A 21,471-nucleotide genomic window follows, 5' to 3' on the forward strand; every position below is an offset into this window, starting at 1 on the left:
CAGACTTCGCCCCCTAACCTGCAGACTTCGCCCCCTAACCTGCAGACTTTGCCACGCCCCCCAGCCTGCAGACTTCACCCCCTCACCTGCAGAGTTCGCAGTGCCCCTCTGCCGGTCTAACTTACATGTTTGTTCTCTGCACGCCTGCGTGTATTCCTCACATCCGCTAAGAACCTACTTCCCTCTGCCACCGGGGTGCACGCTCCTTGAAGGCAAAGATTCTATCTCACATCCACGTTGGGATCCCCTGCAATGCCTGGCATGGGGCGTGTCTCCCATGTTTGCTAGATGAAGGAGTGCGTGCTCCCGCCGTGACAAATGCAGGCTACGTTTCACAGTAAAATAACAGTGAGGAGATGTTTGCGGGACGGAAGCTCGGGGAGCAAGGGGTTGGGGTGGTCGATTCACCTGCACAGCTGCCTTCTTTACTTTGGTTCCCCCTTCCTACGTCCTAGGTCCAGACAGTGACTGTATTTTACTAAAAGCCCAAATCACGTGACCTGGTGCATAGTCTTGACAGAGAATAGAATATTTAAAATCAGAACTGTCCCAGAAAATCCAGCCCATCTCGCAGGTGTTTTTTTATTAAGATACAGTTCAAGGGGGGTGCCTGGGTGGCTCAGTCTGTTGAGTGTCTGACTTGGTTTTGGCTCAGGTCGTGATCTCAGGGTCGTGAGATAGAGCCCTGGGTCAGGCTCCATGCTGGGGGCAGAGCCTGCTTGGAGTTCTCCCTCTGCCCCCCTCTCTCCCTCTCTAGGATAAATAAATAAATCTTTTTTCCAAAAAAAAAGATATAATTCACATACCAGAAAATTCACCTTCTTAAAGTTTACAATGCAGGGATTGTTAGCATGTTCACAGAGTTGTCGACTGTCAGCTCTATCTAGTTCAGAACACGGTCACATCTGAAGAAGACCCGTCCCCGTCAGCCGTCCCCCGTCCCCGTCCGCCATCCCCGTTAGCCGTCCGCCATCCCCCGTCCCTGTCCGCCATCCCCGGCAGCCATCTGCCATCCCCCATCCCCGTCAGCTGTCTCCCACCCCCCGTCCCTGTCTGCCATCCCCCGTCCCCATCCGCCGTCCCTGTCAGCCGTCCCCCATCCCTGTCCCCTGTCCCTGTTAGCCATCCCCTGTCCCCGTCCGCCGTCCCTGTCAGCTGTCCCCCATCCCTGTCCCCTGTCCCTGTTAGCCGTCCCCCGTCCCCGTCCACCATCCCCCATCCCCGTCCCCCGTCCCCATCCCCCGTCCCCATCAGCCATCCCCCATCCCCTGTCCCCATCCCCTCCCTCCCGGCCCGTGGCAACCACCCACCTACTTCCCTTCTCCTCAGAGTTGTCCATTCTGGACCTTTCACATAAATAGACTCTTGTGACCGGCTTCTTTCCCTTGCCGTGTTTTCGAGGCTCATCCATGTCTCAGCGCGTGTCAGTATGTCATGGCCTTTTACTACCAAATCACACACCCTTGCAAGGACATGCCGTATTTTGTTTATCCATTGCTCTGTTGGCACCAATCTGGAATGTTTCCATTTGGGGACAATTGTGAATCCTGCTGCAGGGGCTCTTAACACCGATCCCGGAGGGAGGGAGCCGGTAAGAAGGGCCGCCATCTGGAAGTGGCTTGGGAAGAAGGCCGCGGAGAACAGGTCTCCGAAGGGCAGGGAAGGGAGGGAGGCACGGGCAGCAGTCTGTTTGGGGGACAGTGTCCCTGAGGGCCGGCCGCCCACGCAGAAAGGAGGGAGCCCAGAGCAGTCCCAGGCAGACTCACCTCCAGAAGTGATAGAAAAGTAGAGGGACGTTCAGCCCCAGGGTGAGCCACTCCTGAGCGCACAGGAACATGATGCAGAAGAGGCTGTGGATGGAGTATTCCGGAAGCACCAGCTGCAGGGGAGCAGAGACACAGGCCTGCGTCAGCGGGAGGGAGTCACTCCATCATCCCACAGGCCGTGCTGGTGACCCCGAGGCCGCCCCAACACTGTGGTCCAGCTCTGCTCCGTTCTCCTCATCGGGGTCCCGGAGCCATGCTTCATACCCAAGTCTAACAGACACAGGCTCTCAGCACCTACTTACCGGAACGGGGTCCTTGCTTCTGGGGGTCACCCCTGCGTGGTCACGGAAGGTGGGAGGAGACACCCCCAGAGGGTCTCCACGGTTCTGTAACTGCCCTGCTCCTGGCTTCCCAGTCCCTCCGTACCCTCCTACACAAACTCACAAACCTACAGCAAACGGGTGTATCTGTTTCAAATGGAGGCAGGCCGGGGAAGCATCGAGAAATAGCACCTCGCCTGATGTGGGTGGCCTGGCGGTGGGGGGGGGGGGGGAATGACCGGCAGTGACGAAGGAGGAGAGGCCAGCCTGGACCAGGAACGGGCCAAAGCTGGGGGACCAGCAGGAAGACCGAGCCCCCCAGCCCCCAGAGCAGCCACGCGGGGGTTAATGGTAAAAAGAGCTTCAAGTCATGAACTCCCCAGGGTGTTTAACAGAGTTAAAGTTGTAACGGAGATCACAGCAGCTGTAAAGGAGAAACTGGTGCCCAGACCAGTGAAGACACCCCAAGTTGGAGAGGGAAGTCACCCTCCTCCCCCTCACATAGGCCCACGTACGCAGCACGCAGCACGTATGCTCCACACTCCTAGAAAAATCCAGCCAGCCGTGGGGGCCCGTCTCTAATGCCGCCTCCTAAGGGAAGCCGAGCCCAGACCACCCACCCCGAACCCCGCGGCCCTTGCGGCCCCAGCCCCACAGTGTGCTCCCTGACCTCCCCCGCTGAGTCATTGCCCTCCTCCCTCCCCCAACACACCCCCCACCGCCCGCGCTGTCTCTTCTCAGCCAGCGTGCAAAGCTCTTTGCACTTAGTAGAGGCTGAGCAAGCACGAGATACGCTGAGCTGACCAGGGACATGGGTCCGCGGCACAGCCGGCTGGTGTGAGGGCCCCAGCCTGCGCTCACCCACCAGGCCTTCTGTGGGCGGGAACAGACGGCCTCACACCGTCCCATCTGGGTACCGCCCACGACTCTGGGCTCCCTCATCCCTCCCTTTGGTCTCGGGGGTTGGCTGCCCCAGATGACCATGCACAGGGAGACGTGCATTAAAAATACACGCATGCAGGGCGCCTGGGTGGCTCAGTTGGTTAAGCGACTGCCTTCGGCTCAGGTCATGATCCTGGAGTCCCGGGATCGAGTCCCACATCAGGCTCCCTGCTCAGCAGGGAGTCTGCTTCTCCCTCTGACCCTCCTTCCTCTCATGCTCTCTGTCTCTCATTCTCTCTCTCGCAAATAAATAAAATCTTAAAAAAAAAAAAATACACGCATGTGAGGCACGCGTGTAAGAGATGCATTCTGTAAGCAAGCGGCACCTTCCTGACTCGCGTCTGCTCGAGAACGAACTCGTCGACCCACGTGGATCGAGGAGCCCTGGAACCCGGCTCACAGGGCCGCTCCGTGGCCCCGGGGCACCATCGGCACAGCCAGCCTGGGGGCCAGCAGAGCTGGGTTTGCCCCTCTCCCCCCAGTGTCGGCCCATCTCACGAGCACGGCCAGCGTGGCGGGGCTGGGGGACTGTGGGGCCATCTCAGTCCTCCCCATGCAGCAGCTGGACTGGACGCACCCTCTTCTCTGAGCTCACCTGTTACATACAGATCACCCTGACCCCTGACCCCCGGACAAACCCTCAACCCCAAGCCACCTTCCACACTGGAGAATGTTGGGTTTTCCCAGGAAAAGCTGCCAGATAGTGCCGATCTCATTCTTCCCCCCACAACGCACAGAGGAGCTGGCTCACACAGGTGTGGTCTGTGCAAGTTGCCGGTCTCACTGTGAGTGTCACTGTGCCCCACTCGCGGAGCTCGACGCGCTGCATACGCGGCCCATGCAGATCCCATGGAGCTTGACAGGGGGATGGAGGGACGCTGGGGAGGACGAGGAGACCTCGCCACACAGGGAAGCCAGAGGCCCGCATTCAGGGACTGGAGCCGGGGGCACAGCAGAGAGTCGGCAGGAGCTAATGGGGGGGGGGGGGTCCAGCACAAGATGCCTGCAAGGGCCACTAACTCACCACGTGGCAGCACGGAGGTCGGCCTGACGCGAGCCAAGCCGGGGCAGAGGTGAGTTGACGCCCGGCTGCCAGGACCTAGCGCTGAGCCCAGCTCGCACACTTGCCCAGGAAGACCTCACCGATTTCGCCATGCCCCAACTTCTTCGGTCACTCCACCTGTCCTGACTCCCTGCCCAGGCCCTGGGCCTCACCTCCTCGTCCTGGCGGACATTTCCACCTGGATACTCCCCGACCACCACGTGCTGAAAACCCCTGTTCCTCCAGCCCCTGCAAACCCACCTGCTCCAACTCCAGTCTGCTTCCAAATCTTGCCATTTCTCCTCCACACCCACTTGTGGTGGTTTTTCCCTTTGCCCCAGTACCGCCCCCACTGATCTGGACCCCTGCACCCCTTCCCACGGCCAGGGCAAGAACTTTCTGGCAGGTTTCTGTCCTTGCACGCAGTCATGTCTCCCTGCACACGCCCCTGGGCTCGGCTCCCGAATCCACAAACTTGATCTCCCAGCCATTTTACGTGTGTTCAAAGTGGTTTAACTGCATTTACAGGTCTTCCTGTTCGCTGGTGTACCCATTCATTCCTGGCGCTGGCCCACAAAGATCGGCGGACTGGTAGCCTGTGGATTCGGGGAGCCGGATACAGTGATGCCGCCCTTTGTCTTCACCTCGGGACGCCGGAACGCTCTCCCAGCCCGCACAGCGGGGGATGTGGGACGATCACACGATGGGACCCCCGAGACGGGCGGAGGGGAAGACGGTGAGGATCGTGCCCGCCCCACGGCTGCACACCTGCTCCCGCCCCCCACCACACATCCCCGGCGGACGGGCTCGCCGAGCCACTGGTAGAAGCGTGCCTGGGACCAGACATCCTGAGAGCCACATGGAAAGCCACGGGGAAGGTCCCAGGGCTGAGTGCAGCTTGCAGGGAGGGGCAGCTGTGAGACCCAGTCTCCGCGGACTCAGACAATAAGCTTTTCAGCTATGACCGTGTTGGGCTAAAACTATTAGCCCGCTATCTCCAAGTGTTCTGTAAGTTCTGGCGGCCACATAATGACCTCTCTGTGGTGCTGAGCACGCTGGGTCTTCCCTCCCTCATCCGTAAACACCAGCATTGATGACCTACCAGCGAGGCTGCTGGGGGACACAGCTTCTCCCGCGGAGGAGGCTGCTCTCAGAGGTGGAGCAGTGTTGAAGGGGGAGGTGCGCTGTCTGATGAACGGGACCATCACTACCACTAATAATCACACACCCCTAATCCCAGTCTCGGGTAGGTCCCTTGTTGCTCTTACCCAGAACCGATTTTGGTTTCCTGATTCTCCACCCAGTCTCCTCTGAACCGCAACCCCACCCCTGCGAAAACCAAGCTCCCGGCTTCCCCAAGTGGGGAGAGAAACCAAACCTGCCTCTCCAACCGGGAAAACCCAGGCCCTGCCTGTTTTCAAGGACACTGGACAAGGACATCCTGTGTCTATCTGCCCCAGGGACAATAGGTGTGAAAAGAAAGGATAATGTCCTTTTGTCTGATTCCCCAAACCAGGAGCCCTCCTGGGATGAGTAGGGAGGAGGCAATTTTCTCGTAAGCGTCCAGGTGGAGACACCTGCTCGCAGGTCCCCAGGTGAATAATCGCACCCCTGGTTCACCTCGGGGAAGGGGCGGTGGGAAGGAGGGAAAGAAAGGTCGCTTACCTGGGAAGCTGGGATTTCGCTGAATTGGAAGACGAGGAGAAGAGCATCCCAAGCGCTGGCAGGAAACCCTCTTCTGAGTCCCTCCGCTCCAGAGGCCACTTTCTCTGTAGTCGCTCTGGGCAGAGGGCTCCTGGAGGGCAGCCGGGCAAGAGCCAGGCCAGCTGCAGATGGGGCGGGCGGCGCGGCCCCCTGCAGGCCTTAGACGGCATCATTAGCAGAGACCCCGACGGCTGGGCTTGTGGTTGGGCTGAGCTGAGCGTTGCCCACTTCGTGGTGCCAGCCAGTTGAAGCTTTCGACCTCCTGGAATGTGCACTGATGTTCATCAAATACTCTACGGGGTGAGCGGATGACTCTGGTACATAAGCACTCGGCCCAGAGTCACCTCGTCTAGAACCGTAACTTGAAAAGCCGCCATAAACCAGTCTCATGCGTGCTGAGGCCTGTCCCCAGGAACCCCGGGCCTGGCTCTGAGCCCCGCACAGCCAGCAGCAGTCCTGGGCGCCTGGGCCGAGTGTGGCTGTCCCTTGTCAGGGTCAGGGTCAGGCCTGCGTGGCTGATCGCGGGGACTGGGCCCTGCCTACAGGGAAGCCAGTCCCCGATCATTTCCCTGTGGGCCTGTTCTGAACACCAGGAACCCCAGGAGAATGGGAAGCAGACATCAAGAGAAGGACTTGCCTGCCTGGGTCCCAGCACGTGAGGACAGAAGGATTTGCCTTCCCTGGGGAGGCTGGTGGTCAGCGAGGGCATGGAGGTGGCCCAGGAGCCAAGAAGCGTGGTTTCCAGCCCCCCATATTCCAGCCCCATGGGGCCCTCCCCCCCGTCCTTCCCCCTCCCTCCCTGAGCACATTTCATCCAAACGGGAGTCTCTGCGGCCTTCTTGCCCACCCACACGGACTCACTTCTCTGCAACAGAGGCTCAGGGAGAGAAAGTGGGGAGTGATCCCACACCCCCCTGCCCACTGCTCCTGGCTCCCCAGTGTGTGGACGGCCCAGCTCACAGCTCAGCCCGGAGGCCCCGGATGGGAGCCGCTGGGCACTGACCAAGCTGTGCCACCTGTCGTACATGCTCCGGACGCTCACGCGGCCACCTCGGGCTCCCCCCAACCCTGCCCCGGCCCCCAGAGCCACTGGTCCTTCCTGCCCTGACTGCCCCTGGGACCGGCTCCCAGCCTGACTGGTGGCCGTCGGCTTGGGCACCTCTGGCCCCGCTGCCACTGCCTGTGGGCCCTGACCGCCAGCCGTACCACCTGCTGGGGACACCAGCCAAATGGGGACCCCCCCCCGATCCAGGAGGGAAGTGTGCGTGCCCAACCCCTCGAGGAAGAAGGTTCCTTCCATCCGAAATCATAGGGGTCTCGGCTCTGTTTCTGGAGGAGAGGGAAGCTGGGAACAGAGGGGACAGAATGGGCTTTACTAACGGCTCCCCTTCCCTCCCCCAGCCCACTTCCTTAAGCAGCTCAAACCTCACGTACTTCTGAATCAGCTAGGGGTGTTGCTAAAACACACGTGGCTGGGGCCCACCCCCAGAGGTTCAGATTTCATAGGTCTGGGCGGGGGGCGGGGTTCCCAACCAGATCCCAGGAACCCGCCAGGAACACACGATGCTCCCAGGACCAGCATCACCAGCATCGCCTGGGAGATTGTGAGAAATGCAGAACTGGGACCCCACTCCAGACCCCCAGACGTGTGGAACCAGAACCAGAACCTGCAGATCCCCAGCGGATCTACGTGCACATTCAAGTTTGCGAAAGGGCCCCTCAGCACTGACTCCCAAAATAGGGTCCGCCAGCCCCCTGCAACAGAATGCCTGGGGCGCGCAGGTTAAAATGCAGATTTCTGGGTTCTACACCAGTCTACCCAGATACTCTGCGGGCCAGCCCAGGTGATTTTGTTAAACATTTGAGCTAAGATTCATAGACCCAGGGCTTGAAGAGGACCCAAGGCAGAGGATTCCTTTCTGAAAACCGGGGGTCTCGGTCCTCGCCCCCAACCCCCAGCGGGACTGTGACCGTCCTACGCTCACGGACTCCAGTCCTGGGCAGGCAGCCTTCACAGATAAGAGCAATGTGTCCGGCTCCCGGCTGCCCCAGCCTCTGCCATGCAGGAGAACACTCTGGAAACAACCCCCGGGTTGGCCCTGGTATCTTCCGGGGACGGGGAACAGCTACCCCAGCATCCTTCAGCACCCAAACCCCCAGCCTCCCGTACCACGACTCTGCCTTTTCCCAGCAGGCTACCCACCCCCCAAACCCAGTTCCTTCCCCCTGTCTCTGACCTTCCTTGTGTCCCAGTGGGCTTTCCAGATTTGGGAGGTGCCTGGTTCCTTTTAGGACCAAGCTCTGGCCCTGCCCCGCCCACACCTCCCAACCTGCCTTTTGTCACCGTTTTCATGCAGCTTCCAGGCACACTTGAATTTCAAACGCCTCTCTACCACTTCCTCACGCTGTTACCAAGTACCCAAGAGCCCGGTGAGGGGGAGGGGAGAATAAACACCCTCTCTCAAATAATGCCACATTTTCAAAGGGACAGAATTCTCTTACAACCAGCCCGCCGTACAGGAATCCAGAGAGATCTGAAGTCACACTTGGCCACCCACTCCTTCACTCCTTTTCTTTAAGCCAGGGATGGTGGGAGTAGGAACTGGGGTCAGGATACAGGGAGTGATTAGGCAAAAACTCAGACTGTGGAGAGGAGAGATGACAACGGGAGGGAATGTTCTAGAAGGAGAAGGGCAGAAGGGCAAGGGTTTCACAAGCCTGCCTGCTGGTGCTGGAGAGCCCACTTACGCACTCAGCAGATCTGTATTGTGAGCACTCGCCAGGTGTGAACGCCGAGCAGTCCGGTGAGCGGAGACCGCGGTGCGAGTGTGCACAGCGCATGGAGTCTGGAGCACCACCGGACACGAGCCGAAGCACAGCGTGCAAGCAGCTCAATGCAGGAGGAGGGGAGACAAGACACACGTGTTCTGAATGCGCTCCTTGGAGGGAACCCAGCTGAGGTCCGGAGGACGCTGCTCTGGGGAAGGTGGAGTGTCCGGGCAAAGGGCATCCCCACGGGGCACTGGTGTCCGCCTTCACTGTGGCTTGAGACAGTCACGTCCTGGAATGATATAACCTACAAATCTCCCGTGGAGATGACATGGAGCCCGGAAATCCTTCGTACCGGCTTCTTACAGCCGCAAGACAGCAGGGAATGTCCGTGGTGATCTCTCCTGACCGGGGAAGGCCACAGGACAGCTAGGGGGCTTCTGCCCTATGTTGCCCTCAGCCCGGAGTGGAAAATCAGGCGTACGGTGGGTGATCAGTCTCCAGGTCGGAGTCACCGTCCTAAAGCTCCGCAGAATCTAGGCTCGGAGGCCAGCCGTGCCCACCCATGCTGCCCTCCCAGGCCCGCGTGATGGCAAGGAGCTCCAGCTCTCCTCCGGACTCCCGGTCCCATCCATGGGAGGCTTCTGTCCCCAAATCTCTCGTGAACAGGCACCACAGACAGTTTCTTAATAGAGCGAACCTGGTAGCAGCCTGGGGCCTGAGCAACACCATCAGCTCCCAAAGGAGAGCCTTCTCCAGGATAAAGACAGATGATTATCCTACTTAACAGCTCTGAAGTGTGTTAATTACCTATTACCTCCAGCTGCTTGGAGACTTTTTGCTCAAAACAAGCAAAGGAGGGTGAACTGAACCAGAGAACAAGTATGGGTGCCTAGGGAAGAAGAGCTGTCAGTCCTATTTGCTGAGTGCCCACCGGCCTCTGGACCCAGAGCCCTCAGGCAAGATGGGACCGGTGAGCACCACCCTCCAGAGTGCCGGGCACAGGGCGGTGGGAGTTCAAGCACACGTGAGCCCTGATCAACACGGGTCGAACGACCCAGGTCCACTGAGACGTGGATTTCTTACAGCACAGGACGGTAGAGGTATTTTCTCTTCTTAATGGCATTTTCTCTAGCTCACTTTACTGCAAGAATACAGTATATAATCTGACAGATCTCACGAAGGGTTGGCGCCCCTCCCACCCACCCCCCACGCCGGTCAAGAGTCAACTGTATACACAAGTGTGTTTTCCAAAGTCTGGCAAAGGCGGAGAGTAGCTGGATTGTGCCACACTTCACTGGGAATTTGATTTAGCAAGTTTACATTTTGGAGAAAAGGCAAAAGAATATTGTAACTGGCTTCCAGGAAGGGCTCGAGTTGGCTGTCTCGGCGAAAACAGTATTCGATTCGGGAACAAGAGCCAGGCTCTAGGCCTGCCCGTCCAGTGCCAGAACCTTGAGCCTGCTGTTTAAGGTTGATGGGCTCAGTTTCTCCATCTATAAAATGGGGATAAGAATGGCACCGACGAGAAGAGGCACTTGACCCCACGCTCCCGCGCCTCTGCTGTTCGTGTCAGCTCAAGTACTCCATCTACTTCGTAAAAAGCAGCAATTAAAGTCTCTTGAAAATCAAACCAACGTGTCTTCCCTTTCCTCTCAGTCCATTTCTAGTGCTTGCAAATTTTTTAGATCCTCTCCCTCCGTGCATTTCTGTCCCCAGAAATGCCATCATTGTCCGTGTCACCGTTAGCCGCTCTGGAGTCCTAAACTCTCTGCTTCTCAGGAGTGATGTCCTCACCCCTCCTGAGTCGTGCACCTGTCTGCGCCCTTGGCGTGTCTGTGTGTGTCTCCGTGGGTCTCTCCATACAGCTCTACCAGCACAGCACCTGGTAAGCGTTGGCAAACTCACCACTCACTCAGTCAACAAGCGTGCGCTGAGGGCCTCCCCGCGAGGCTCAAACACGGGGACAGGCGCTGGAGGGGCCCATCGGCGAGCACCAGGCTCCGGCATCCCCGGGTGGGTGTGAGGGGCCCTGGCGAACAACAGAAGGTGCACCACACTTAGTGGTAAGCAAGCCTGAAAAATGGGCAGTGGGGAAATCGAAGCAGGCGTGCAGCCCAGCCGCAGAAACAGGACACACCGTGGCCAATGCCAGCGTCCGCCACCTGTCACGGGAGCGGCGCCCCCCCCCCGACTGGCCGACACCCTCAGCCCGGCTCCCAGCCCACTTTCAGCGGGAGCCACAGAGATGTTTCTGAAACAGAAGTTAGCTCGTGTCACCTCTCTGCTCCACCCTGCCAAGCTTCCCTGCTGCTTCTAGAACAGGACCTCTCCCTTCAATGACCTCCACGGCCCTGTGACCCGGCCTCCCTGCCCTCCTGACCCCCCGCCCCACATCGCTCTGTTGCCTGCTCACTCAAGCCAGACTCAGCCCCTTGATGATCCTCACACCCAGCCTGCCTGTCGCTACCTCAGGGCCTTAGCATGCGCCGTCGCCCTGACCTCCTCATCCGGGAATGCACGCACGGTCCCCTCAAAGCAGCCTGCCCTCTGGGCCCACTGTTGTTCTGTTCGACTCGCTCTAAGTGCTTCACAGCACTTACCATCACTGTCTGAACATTGTCAATCACACATCTGTTTACCTGTTTACTACCTGTCGCACATGTAGGATGCTCACAACTCCCTCCCCGGTGCCCAGACCCGCGGCTCACACACGGTGCCACTCGGTGCTGAGTGAACGGTCAGTGTGCGCGCAAACGCAGCGATCAGCACCCCAAGCTGATTGCTCAGTGCGAAACCTGCACAGCCATCTCCCGAGACTGACACATGGCGCTGACTCCATGGTCACTCAGCAAGCCTCGGGGTCAGCGGCCTGCCCCCCACACCCCCAGACGGGAGCCCCAGCCCCGGCCGGTCCTTTACGGCACCTGCGGTGGGTCCCCAGGGGGGTGAGTAAAGCAGAATGACTGCAGACTTAGTCACAGCTCAGCAACTCGAGCTCGGAGCGTCCAGGGCGGCGGGTGAGGCCCAGCCATGAGACCAGGAGAGATGAGCAGAAACTTCCGTGACTACTACTCGTTCACTCAACACGCGCCATATTCAGGGTCCGTGTGCTGGGGGGAGGGGTTACAGAAGGGAAAGAGCATCATCAGTCTGAGGGAAGCTTCCCTCCTGGTGTGGAACACGTGCTGGGAAAGGGAAGAACGTGATCCCGGGAGCCACAAAACAGTGGCCGGGGGCCTGGGGTCTGGGAGGGCTGCCCTGGGGGAGAAGGGTCATCTTCTGGCCTCACTCTTTCTCCGGAGGGTCCGGGCAAGAGATGGTGGCGGTCAGGACAGGATGGGCGGAAGGAATGGAGCCATGCGATGGGCTTGAAGGATGCGTAGGGGTCCCAGCTGGTCACCGAGAGCCAGCAGGAGGGAGAGGACAGAGCCGTCACTCCCAAGCCCTGCACGGCGGGCGTGGGCGCATGCACAGGGGAGCCCTGGAAGGGGAGGTGTTCTGGGGGCCACAGGCCAGCGTCTCAAGTGTCTGTGGGACAGCTGGGCGCCAGGGTCGGTCCTCACCACAGGGACCTGGAGGCTGAGGAAACGAGGCAAAGGAAATTCGGACTGCCTGGCAGAGGGTGCTGAGCGGAGGAGGCGGGGAACAGCGTCCAGTGTGCGGAGGGATGAGGAGAGAGGAAGAACCCGGGAGGCTAAGGAAGGGCGGCATGGGGCCCAAGGCAGCAGAGGCAGGCATCGGGACCGTCAAGTTCACGTTGGAGGAGAAGGGACGCTGTTTTCGGCGGGGAGGAAACGCAGGCTGGCCTGGGGCACCAAAGTCCCCGCCGCGTCCCCGCCCTTAGCCACGCAGTCTGCGAAGGGCAAGCCTGGGAACGCACAGGGGCCCAGGGCCTTCGTCCTCGGGTTTGCTTTTGTGAAGGCACCTGAGTGTCACAGATGATGCGGCGACCGACCTGTCCTGCCCTTCACCTCGCTGGTGACACGGATCCGTGCATGGCCAGGGGCACCAAGCACCAGGCAGCGGCTTCCAGGTGACTTTCCGGAATGCAAACAGTCCGGGCACAGGTTGGGAACAGTGCGTGCTCTCAGGGGTCAGACCGGCGGCCACTAGCCCCCGAGAGCCGTGGGATGCCCCTGAGGCTGGCGCATCACTGCCCCGCGGCCAGCGCCCCTCTCCATCCACTTGTGCCGTGGATCCGGGGGCCCACCCGCCACACCAGGGCTCCAAGGCCCTGCGGCTCCCACCCTCCTCCAGTGTGGGGGCCCAAGTGGCCCAGGGGTGCAGCCCCCCTCCCTCCACCATGCAGCTGCCCCGCTCCCGTGAAGCAAGGGTGCTCCCTGCAGATAGCAGGAAACGCCTCCTCCAGCTCCCAGAACCTTCCGCGTCGTCCCCGGGGCCACATGAGGAGTTTGTAACAACGAGGCAGCTCTCGGTGACTCTCAGGAGTGGGGGTCAGAAGTACACGCTCTTGTGAAGCTGTTTCGATGGAAAACTCCGGAAGAGCGCCACTGAATGGCAGGGCTACCGGGGCCATCCCGTGCCCCCCCCCCCCAGTGGGTTTCTGGACGCGGCTGTGACCTCAAGGAGCCCAGGCCTCGTAGAGGCTGCTCAGAAGTGACAGGACATGAACGCGAGGTGCTACGGGCCAGTTGACAGGGGAGATGCGAGCCTGGGCACATTTGCTCGTGGGGCAAACAGCTCCCGCCTGGCTCCTTTCCTTCCAGAAAGCCCGACTACACGCATCTATGTGGGATGACGGTGATTTCTGCCGAGTAGGAGCTGAAGCTCAGAGAAGCACCAGGAACTTGGCCCCGACCCCATATGGCCCCTCGGTGCCTCCATGGGGCTGCAGCCCTGGCCCCGGATCCCAGCAGCGTTGCGGGCCCCCAGGGGAGCCGCAGACCTGCACACAGCCCGTGCAGGGGGCAGCGCACACAAGCGGGGCAAGGCCAGAGCTGGGACGTCGGCAGTGCCGTCAGAACTGGCCGCGGGCGGGGCTGTGATCATTGGAAGCACATGCACCCCCAGCCGTGACGGCTCGGTTCTGTGTTTGGCTTTTCGGTAAAACCAGAGACACATTCTGGAAGACACCGTGCGGTGATTCGGTTCCGAACCCTCCACTGCAGAGGAAGGAAGGTGTGTGTCCTGCCGGTGAGCATGCCACGCACCCTGATGACAACGGTGCTAGAAGGTGGCGTCTCTTCGAGGAGCTTGAGGAGATTCAGTGACTCGGTTAGAGTAGTCAGCGCCAGCCTGTCGGTCGGGGCACAGCCCAAACACGGTGCAGCAGCTGGAAAAGTCTACCGAGTTTGGAAATAGGACAAAGCGTTCCGGAGTTTTCAAGGTGGTTGCTAGAGCAACCCCAGTGACCAGATTCCAAAACGTTCTATTTTTAAAGCACCAGTTGATCATCAGAGAGCCAGAAGCGAAACAACGGGATAATAAGGTACACACTGGGCATCCTCATAAGGATGAGCATTTTCTCAAAACGGGAAATAATTCAATCCGTGAGCAGTATTTTGACCCTGGAAGCAAACAGATTTCAAAGTGACGCCCCGGAGGCCGATGACCGCCTACATTTTACACAGAATACTGAAGTTGAGAGGTCCTCTCTCACTGGGGTCTTCTCTCGACTCCTGGGTGCATCACACGTTCCCTCCAGCCCTCACACCTCACCCCTTCGAAGGACATCCCCCCGCAAGCATGCAACACACACTGTGCTGAGACTGTCACAGCTGCGCGCGCCCCGTCCTGCCAGGGGCTCCAGAGGCTGGACGACCTGCGGACGCCACCCTGCCTTCAGGAAGAGGACGATCCAGAAGACAGATGCACAAACACAACCAGGGCGGCGGGAGATCCCGTGCTGACTGCAGGGTCCCCAGCACGACTGCACATTAGAATCCTCAGCTAGATCTGTATTGAAACGCAGATTCCCGAGCCCCACTCTGGAATTTCCAGAGGGTGGGGCCCCAGAGTCTGTAGTTCAAATGCTGTGCTTGCGACTCTGATGCGCAACCAGGTTTGGAAGCAGCTGATAGGACAGGTGCCAGGGTCGGGGCGGCTGGGCTTTGGGTGAGCCTGGGAAGGCCACGGCTCTCCCACGGAGGGAGCGCTACCTGGCTGGCCCGGGCCAGGGACAAGCAGGACGAGCATGTGGGACAGGCCCTGGGGAGGGCCGTGAAGGTGGGCAAAGGCCCTGGGACGGGAGGGACACACACACCAGTGTCGGCAGACATAACCCAGCACGGTTGCGATGGCTGGACCAGCATAAGGTGGCATCTGGTCTCGGAGACATCAGAGAGCAAACCTGGGTCCTGGTGAGTAAAGAGATAAAACTCTAAGTTGGGAGCTGCTGGGATGGAGGGGGGCAGTGCAGTCGGTTAAGCATCTGACGCTTGGCTTTGGCTCAGGTCATGATCTCACAGTCATGGGATCGGGCCCCGAGTCGGGCTCTGCGCTCAGTGCAAAGTCGGCTTCAGATTCTCTCTCCCTCTCTCTCTGTCTCTCCCTCTCTCAAATAAATAAATAAATAATAATTAAAAAAAAAACCTCTAAGTTGGTTGCAGTAGGAATGAAAAGCAAAAGATAAACGTTATTCACCATTTTTAGATGCAGCTTTATTTCAGAATGGGTTGCAGGTGGCTCACCGACGTGCTAATTGATCACGATGTGTTTATCTCTATACAGCTGTACTCAGCAATACCTCGGATCGTGTGTAATTTATTCGTGTTTTTAAACACTTTTCCTCTGGATTTGTTCCATTTCCTACTTTGGAGAAAATGCAACATTATAACCACTCATGAGCAGAGTGTCTCCTGGACGCCAGGACAGCAGAGGCGCCACGGAGACCGCGGGGCCCGCGAAAGGAGTCGAACACGTGGACCAGGCTTCACAGAACAACTGTAAGGGATCCGGGAGGATGGAGGAGGCGGAGGGTGCTTCTTGTTTCGTGGATTAGAGAAAGCTTTGTGGAGGGGACAACATCCGAGGTGGGATATAATATTTTAGCCAACAGAGAACATTCCAGGTGGTGAAATAGTGTAAGAAAAGACACAAAGAAAGGAAATCACTGGGGCGCCTGGGGGCCCAGTCGGTGAAGCATCTGCCTTCGGCTCAGGTCTTGATCCTGGGGTGCTGGGTCCCATATCGGGCTCCCTGCTCCGTGGGGAGCCTGCTTCTCCCTCTCCCTCAGCTCCTCCTCCCTGCTCATGTGCGCACATGCTCTCTCTCAAATAAATACATAAAATTTAAAAAAATTAGAAAGGAAATCACAGGGCAGTCTCACACATCTCTATTCACAGTATTCACAATCCCCGGCGCACAACAGGCACTCAGTAAATGCTGGGTGAGCAGGGAAGTGTTTGAAAGGAAGTAGATTTCTGTAAAGTGAGGAGAAATCACAGATAGCCTTAGAAGCACTACTAAGTACTGGTCATCTGTGCTCCAACACTGCGGCCCAGAGAAGGCTCTGGGATAAGGCGGTTTTACCTGATCGAGGTTGGCTTAGATCATTGGCACAGGGTGAATCCAGGAGGAGGACCGGAAAACAGACCAAAGGCCAGGGGGGAAAAAAACCAAGCTAGTAAGCTACTGCACCAGTCCAGGCAAAAGAAGAGAGTCTCGGGGGAGGAGGGTTGTAATTCATGAAGCACATGGGAAACAGAACCCACAGACGGAGGACAGGTGTGGTATTAAACCTGAGTGACACGGAAGACAGTGTCTCCCTTATAACTAACATGGGTCACCTGACAGAGCAGGTTGCCAGCCAGCATGTTTACGGCTGAATGAGGGGAGAACTCGGAACCCTTCAACCTCTCTGCACTCCTGCTTCAACCAATACAGCAGGAGTTCCCACCAGCCATTCCCACATCTCGGGGATGCACTCGGGAGGAAGCCCATGCCTGACTTCTCTTGCTGCTGTCCCCAAATGGCATCAGCCATTCCCACATCTCGGGGATGCACTTGGGAGGAAGCCCATGCCTGACTTCTCTTGCTGCTGTGTCCCCAAATGGCACGCTTTCTCTGCCCAGTCCTGCAAGCATGTGGCCCATGCATGAGGTCCGGGCCTGGAGCCCGCCCCCCTTTGGCACTTTCTGTGTGTGTGTCTGTGCGTCTCTCTCTCTCTCTGTGTGTGTCTGTGTGTCTCTCTCTGTGTGTCTGTCTGTCTCTCTCATACTTGAAGGCACTGGAGTCCCGCCATGACGGTCCATGCAGCTGACCGGTGGGACACTGTATTTTAATCCTCATCTAGACTTTTGTATCTGTTCTCAACTGGTTCAAACCTACAGAGGTGGAGAGGTGTGATTCTTCAGCCCTTCTAACCCCAATGCAAGACGTAGAACCAGGTCCAGGGGCTCAGTAGATGGTCAAGAATGCTTGCCTGGAATTCCAGAGAGAGAGAGCAGGGAGAAGGAATAGTCGGGGGACCGCGGCAAGATGAATGAGGACAGAAGCCCCAGTGCTGGGGAGGAGAGCCCCGAGGAGGCAGAACTTACCCTCAGATGCGCACGGTGCATGGTGACGTGGGAGGGCAGGGTGCAGGGGGTCTGAGGAACACACCTCCCATCAGAAGGGTCATCTGCAGGGGCGCCTGGGTGGCTCAGTTGGTTAAGCGGCTGCCTTCGGCTCAGGTCATGATCCTGGAGTCCCAGGATCGAGTCCCGAATCGGGCTCCCTGCTCGGCAGGGAGTCTGCTTCTCCCTCTGACCTCCTCCCTCTAGTGCTCTCTGTCTCTCATTCTCTGTCTCTCAAATAAATAAATAAAATCTTTGGGGCGCCTGGGTGGCTCAGTCGTTAAGCGTCTGCCTTCGGCTCAGGTCATGATCCCAGGGTCCTGGGATCGAGCCCCGCATCGGGCTCCCTGCTCAGCGGGAAGCCTGCTTCTCCCTCTCCCACTCCCCCTGCTTATGTTCCCTCTCTCGCTGTGTCTCTCTCTGTCAAATAAATAAAATCTTGAAAAAAAAAAAAAAAAAAAAAAAGAAGGGTCATCTGCCACCCAACCCCAGCGGATGCTACCTTGAAGAAAATGGCTCTAATATTGCTGGATCTTGTTCATCTTCTCCCAAAAGCAAGCTGAAAATCTGGATTTTTGTGTGAATTTTTCAGATGCTTAAAATATTAAATGGGCTGAAGAAAACAAATTTGCAGTCCGTATGTGACCCACAGGTTGCTGACTGCAACACAGTACAGGACACGAAGAAAACAAGGCCATGGCCAGGACCCAAATGGACACCTGTGTCTTTGGCGTAGGGCTGGGGGGGGTCAAGGCAGAGGTGCGTGTGCACGGGACAGAGGGAAACTGGAGTGCTCTCTTGCCAGGCGGCCAGAAAGGAAGACGTGACCAGCAGCGTCACACTACAGACTGCCAAGGGGGACGAGAATGAAAGCATCGGGCTATTGGAGTTGGTCATCGAGACGTCACCAGTGACCTTCAAGATATCAGCTTCATGGAATGACAGGAGTACCTGCCACCTGGCAAGCGATTCTCAGATGAGTAGGAGGGAGTGGAGGCGAGGGTGTTCGTGGCTCTTCCCAGAATCTGGCAACATGAAAGAAGAACCATGTGGGCTGGTAGCACAAAGGTTACCAAGGTCAATGACATTTTTAGGACAAGGAAGACTAGATGTGTTTGAAGAGCCAGAAGGTACTCGGGAAAGAGGGGGCTAGTCCGGACACGCTCCAGAATGAGCTGGAAGGAGACAGAACGGAGGGAGCCCCCAGCAGGGGCAGCCGGCCAGTGCGGCAGGGAGGGGTCCTGAGATAGGACCAGAGACAGAAGGGTGCCAGGCAGAGCAGGACAGAGACAGGGAGCTCAGCACCAGCGCCCCACCTACTCCCGAGCACACGGGGTCACTGCTGGGAAATCACAGGATAGCTGGGACGCTTAGGGAGGCACAGGGAGTCGGGGGCACGCGATGGGGCCGCACGGGCCATGGGGCTGTGGGGGTCCAGCACCAAACCTCAGCACTCCCCTGGAAACTCAGAGGGTGGGGCCGGAGCCTCGGCATTTCATGAAACCGCCAACGGGGCCTCCAACGTGCAGGCGGCGGGAAAAACACTGTCCCGTTTCTTGTCGAGCTGACCTCTGAAACCCCACCCCTCCTGGCCGGCAACTGCTTTTTCTACCTGCTGGCGGTGCCAGGAGATTCTGGGAGCTAATGACCGGGGGGCCTGTGCACCCCATGCAGCCCTGCGCTGGGGGCAGGGGGCAGGGCCAAGGTGCATTGGCCACCAGCCCCGCTGAGCCCCAGCGGCCAGGCCACCAATGCAACGTGGCCGAAATGCATTAGTGAACCTGAATAATGAAGCCTGTTTAGCAAAGGGTCTCACACTGGGCTGCACATTAGAATCACCCCAGGGAAGTTTTAAAACTCCCGACACCAAGGATTTATTCCGAACCAATTAAGTCAGAATCCCTGGGGACAGACAATAGGTCCTAAAATTCCCCAAGTGATTCCGATGTGCAGCCAAGTTTGAAAACCAGTGTCTTCAAGAGGACTTTGCAAGTGTGAGGCCCCACGGTTAATAATTACGTGGCCAGGCGAGGACCACCGTCAGCTCCTGATTTCCTGCTGTCCTCAGAGGTCTTCAGCAGGCAGGCTGCCTCTTCCAAGGATCCCTAAACCAGTTCTTGAGCTAGGAATAGAGTTTCTGACGCAATTTGTTTCTTGAAAGACAGAAGCTCATCTTTTTTTCATGAAGCCTAAACATTCCTAGTATTTTTATGCACGTGAACCACCCCGTGGTTCTGCAGGACCCCCAGCTCTCCCGCCAGCCACGGGCTGGGTCCACACACAGCGCACAGCAGTGTTGAGGCAGAATGAGGCAAGCACCTGCACACCTCTTGCACCCCAATGCGCGTGAGCCTGCACACACACGTGCGCGCACACATGCACACCTAGTGGTCTGCAGGCTTCCTACATCAGCCCCTGATGTGTTCTAACTGTTCCAACTCAGGGTGCACGCTGGACGGCTGTGAGCAGCAGGGTACCCATCATGCCGTGGAAGAGACCAGAGCTCTCGCGTGTGGCTGATACCCCCGCCGGGGGTGCGCCTTCCATCGAGCGCGGGGCTGTGCCCCCACGGCAGCTGCGTGCATCACGCCAGCCCACGCTGCAGGGACGCGGGGCAGGCACCAGGCGGAAGAAGGGAAAGTCTGTATGCTGCAGGACATGAGCGGCACCCCTATGCAGAGGGAGGACACCACTGGACTCCCCCGTGTTTCTGGTCACGAGATAGGGGTGCGTGCACACCGTCTTCTCTCCCGGAAAGAGTGATGCAAACCGGCCTGGGAGAGAAGGTTCTCTCGAGGGCCGTGCGGGAACCGCAGGGTCCTCAAGGCTCTGAGAGCCAGCAGGGGACTCTGTGCAAAGGCTAAAGGCAGCTCTGACCAGCAACGTGCTTCTGTAGGACAGGGACAGGGAGCAAGAGGCGGCGGGCGGAAGGAAACCACCTGCAGCTTCCAGCAGGGTCCCCGCGGCCCGTGCACGAGAGGACCCGAGGACGGGGAAGGAAGGAGGATCCTAGTGTCTGCAGGTCTCCCAGAAGCTCTCTGCCTCAGCACCCACCAGCACCACTGGGGGGCTTTTGAAAACATCACTGCCCGTGCCCCCTGGACTAGTTAAGTGAGACTCTGTGTGGGCGGAGCCCCCGTACCCAGATTTTAAAAGCTCCCCGGGAGACTCGAATGTGCTGCCAGGACTGGGAAGCTCTGATCGGTGAGAATGATGGCGGACAGCAGGGCAGCCTGTGGGCTCCCCGGGAGCATCTGGCCGTGGCGACCGTGACGTGGGGAAACAGGCACCCCGCACACCGCTGGGGGCAGGACACACGGCTTCCACCTTTTGGGAAAATAATCTGGCAACTTTTTCAAGTACAAATTCATATACTCTTCAACCCGACGATTTTCCTCCTGGGCTACAAAGTCACGAGGGTGCTCCCTGCGGGGTCACTGGTAGGGGCCAAACAACACTGAAAACAGACAGAACGTCCACGAATCTGTGCACTGGATAGATTGTGCGTAGGATGGCATATCAGGACGGTTTCTTGTGCAAACTCGTTTTGATTTTGAAGAGAGATCTATAGTAGTGACCTACAGGAGCGTCCATACTGTACAGCATGTGGGGAAGGAACCAGTTGCAAAAGACCAATTTTTCTTCCGTTATTGGGAAGAAGAAACAAGTCAGCTCAGAGTGTGAGTGTGAGTGAGTGTGTGCGCACACACCTGTCGTGTCTGGAAGCGCGTGGAAACGTGAGCACAGGGATGCAGGCCCCAGCTGGTGCCGTTAGTTAGGTTAGAGGGTTAGGGACAGAGAAGGACTGGGAGCTCGTTAATAGCTCCTTCACATTAACTTAGCATCAGCATCATTTCTGGTCAGAATGAGGACAGACTACTTTCACAACTAAAACGAACAAGGGAAAACCGAAGAGCGAGCTCCGGGTGAGACTGGCCAGACTGGAGTCCGGGCTTGGGTCACCGGCCGTCTGCCCTCACGACCCCGTGGTAAGGGGACCCGGGGACACCGCATCGAGCACTTCCTGCCCCAGCCGGCATATTCTCTGCCACGCACAGTAACGTAGTACACACGGTCATCACGGAGAAAATGTTCCGTCCGCCTCCAGGGACCAGCCTTCCACGTCCGGGGGGGGCGTGGCCCCTCTGCACAGAGAAGGGACCCAGGCCCCTGTCCTCGCCCTGCGCTGCACGTCACGACTTCCGTGTGTGGCGGCCGTGCTCCGTATGATTCCGCCAGCCCCAGGATGGATCACGCTGTCCTGCGACCAACTGACAACTTCTAGACAGGGAAGTGCCCGTGATCCCCTGGGAAAGCATGTCCTATAAACAAAAACAGTTATAATTCCGTAACTTCAGCCAGCAGCCCATCTGTGAGAGCGCACATCCCGAACCTGGGTTTGGCGCTGA

The 21,471-nt window shown here is 58.2% G+C and overlaps 1 protein-coding gene across 8 annotated transcripts in view; it reads right to left on the bottom strand.

The window, feature by feature from the left end:
• Positions 1–21,471, bottom strand: part of CNIH3 (cornichon family AMPA receptor auxiliary protein 3) — a 127,746-nt gene that overhangs the window by 14,509 nt on the left and 91,766 nt on the right. For all 8 annotated transcript variants that reach the window (XR_004298071.1, XR_004298072.1, XR_004298073.1 and 5 more), the window contains one exon: positions 1,767–1,879. Coding sequence is in view for 2 of the 8 variants with exons in the window: in XM_032393954.1 (XP_032249845.1) it covers positions 1,767–1,879 (113 nt within the window). In the remaining 6 variants the exon portion in view is untranslated. The remainder of the gene's footprint in view (positions 1–1,766; positions 1,880–21,471) is intronic.

The sequence above is a fragment of the Phoca vitulina genome, unplaced genomic scaffold, assembly GCF_004348235.1.
Source record: "Phoca vitulina isolate PV1807 unplaced genomic scaffold, GSC_HSeal_1.0 scaffold78, whole genome shotgun sequence".
NCBI lineage: Eukaryota > Metazoa > Chordata > Mammalia > Carnivora > Phocidae > Phoca > Phoca vitulina.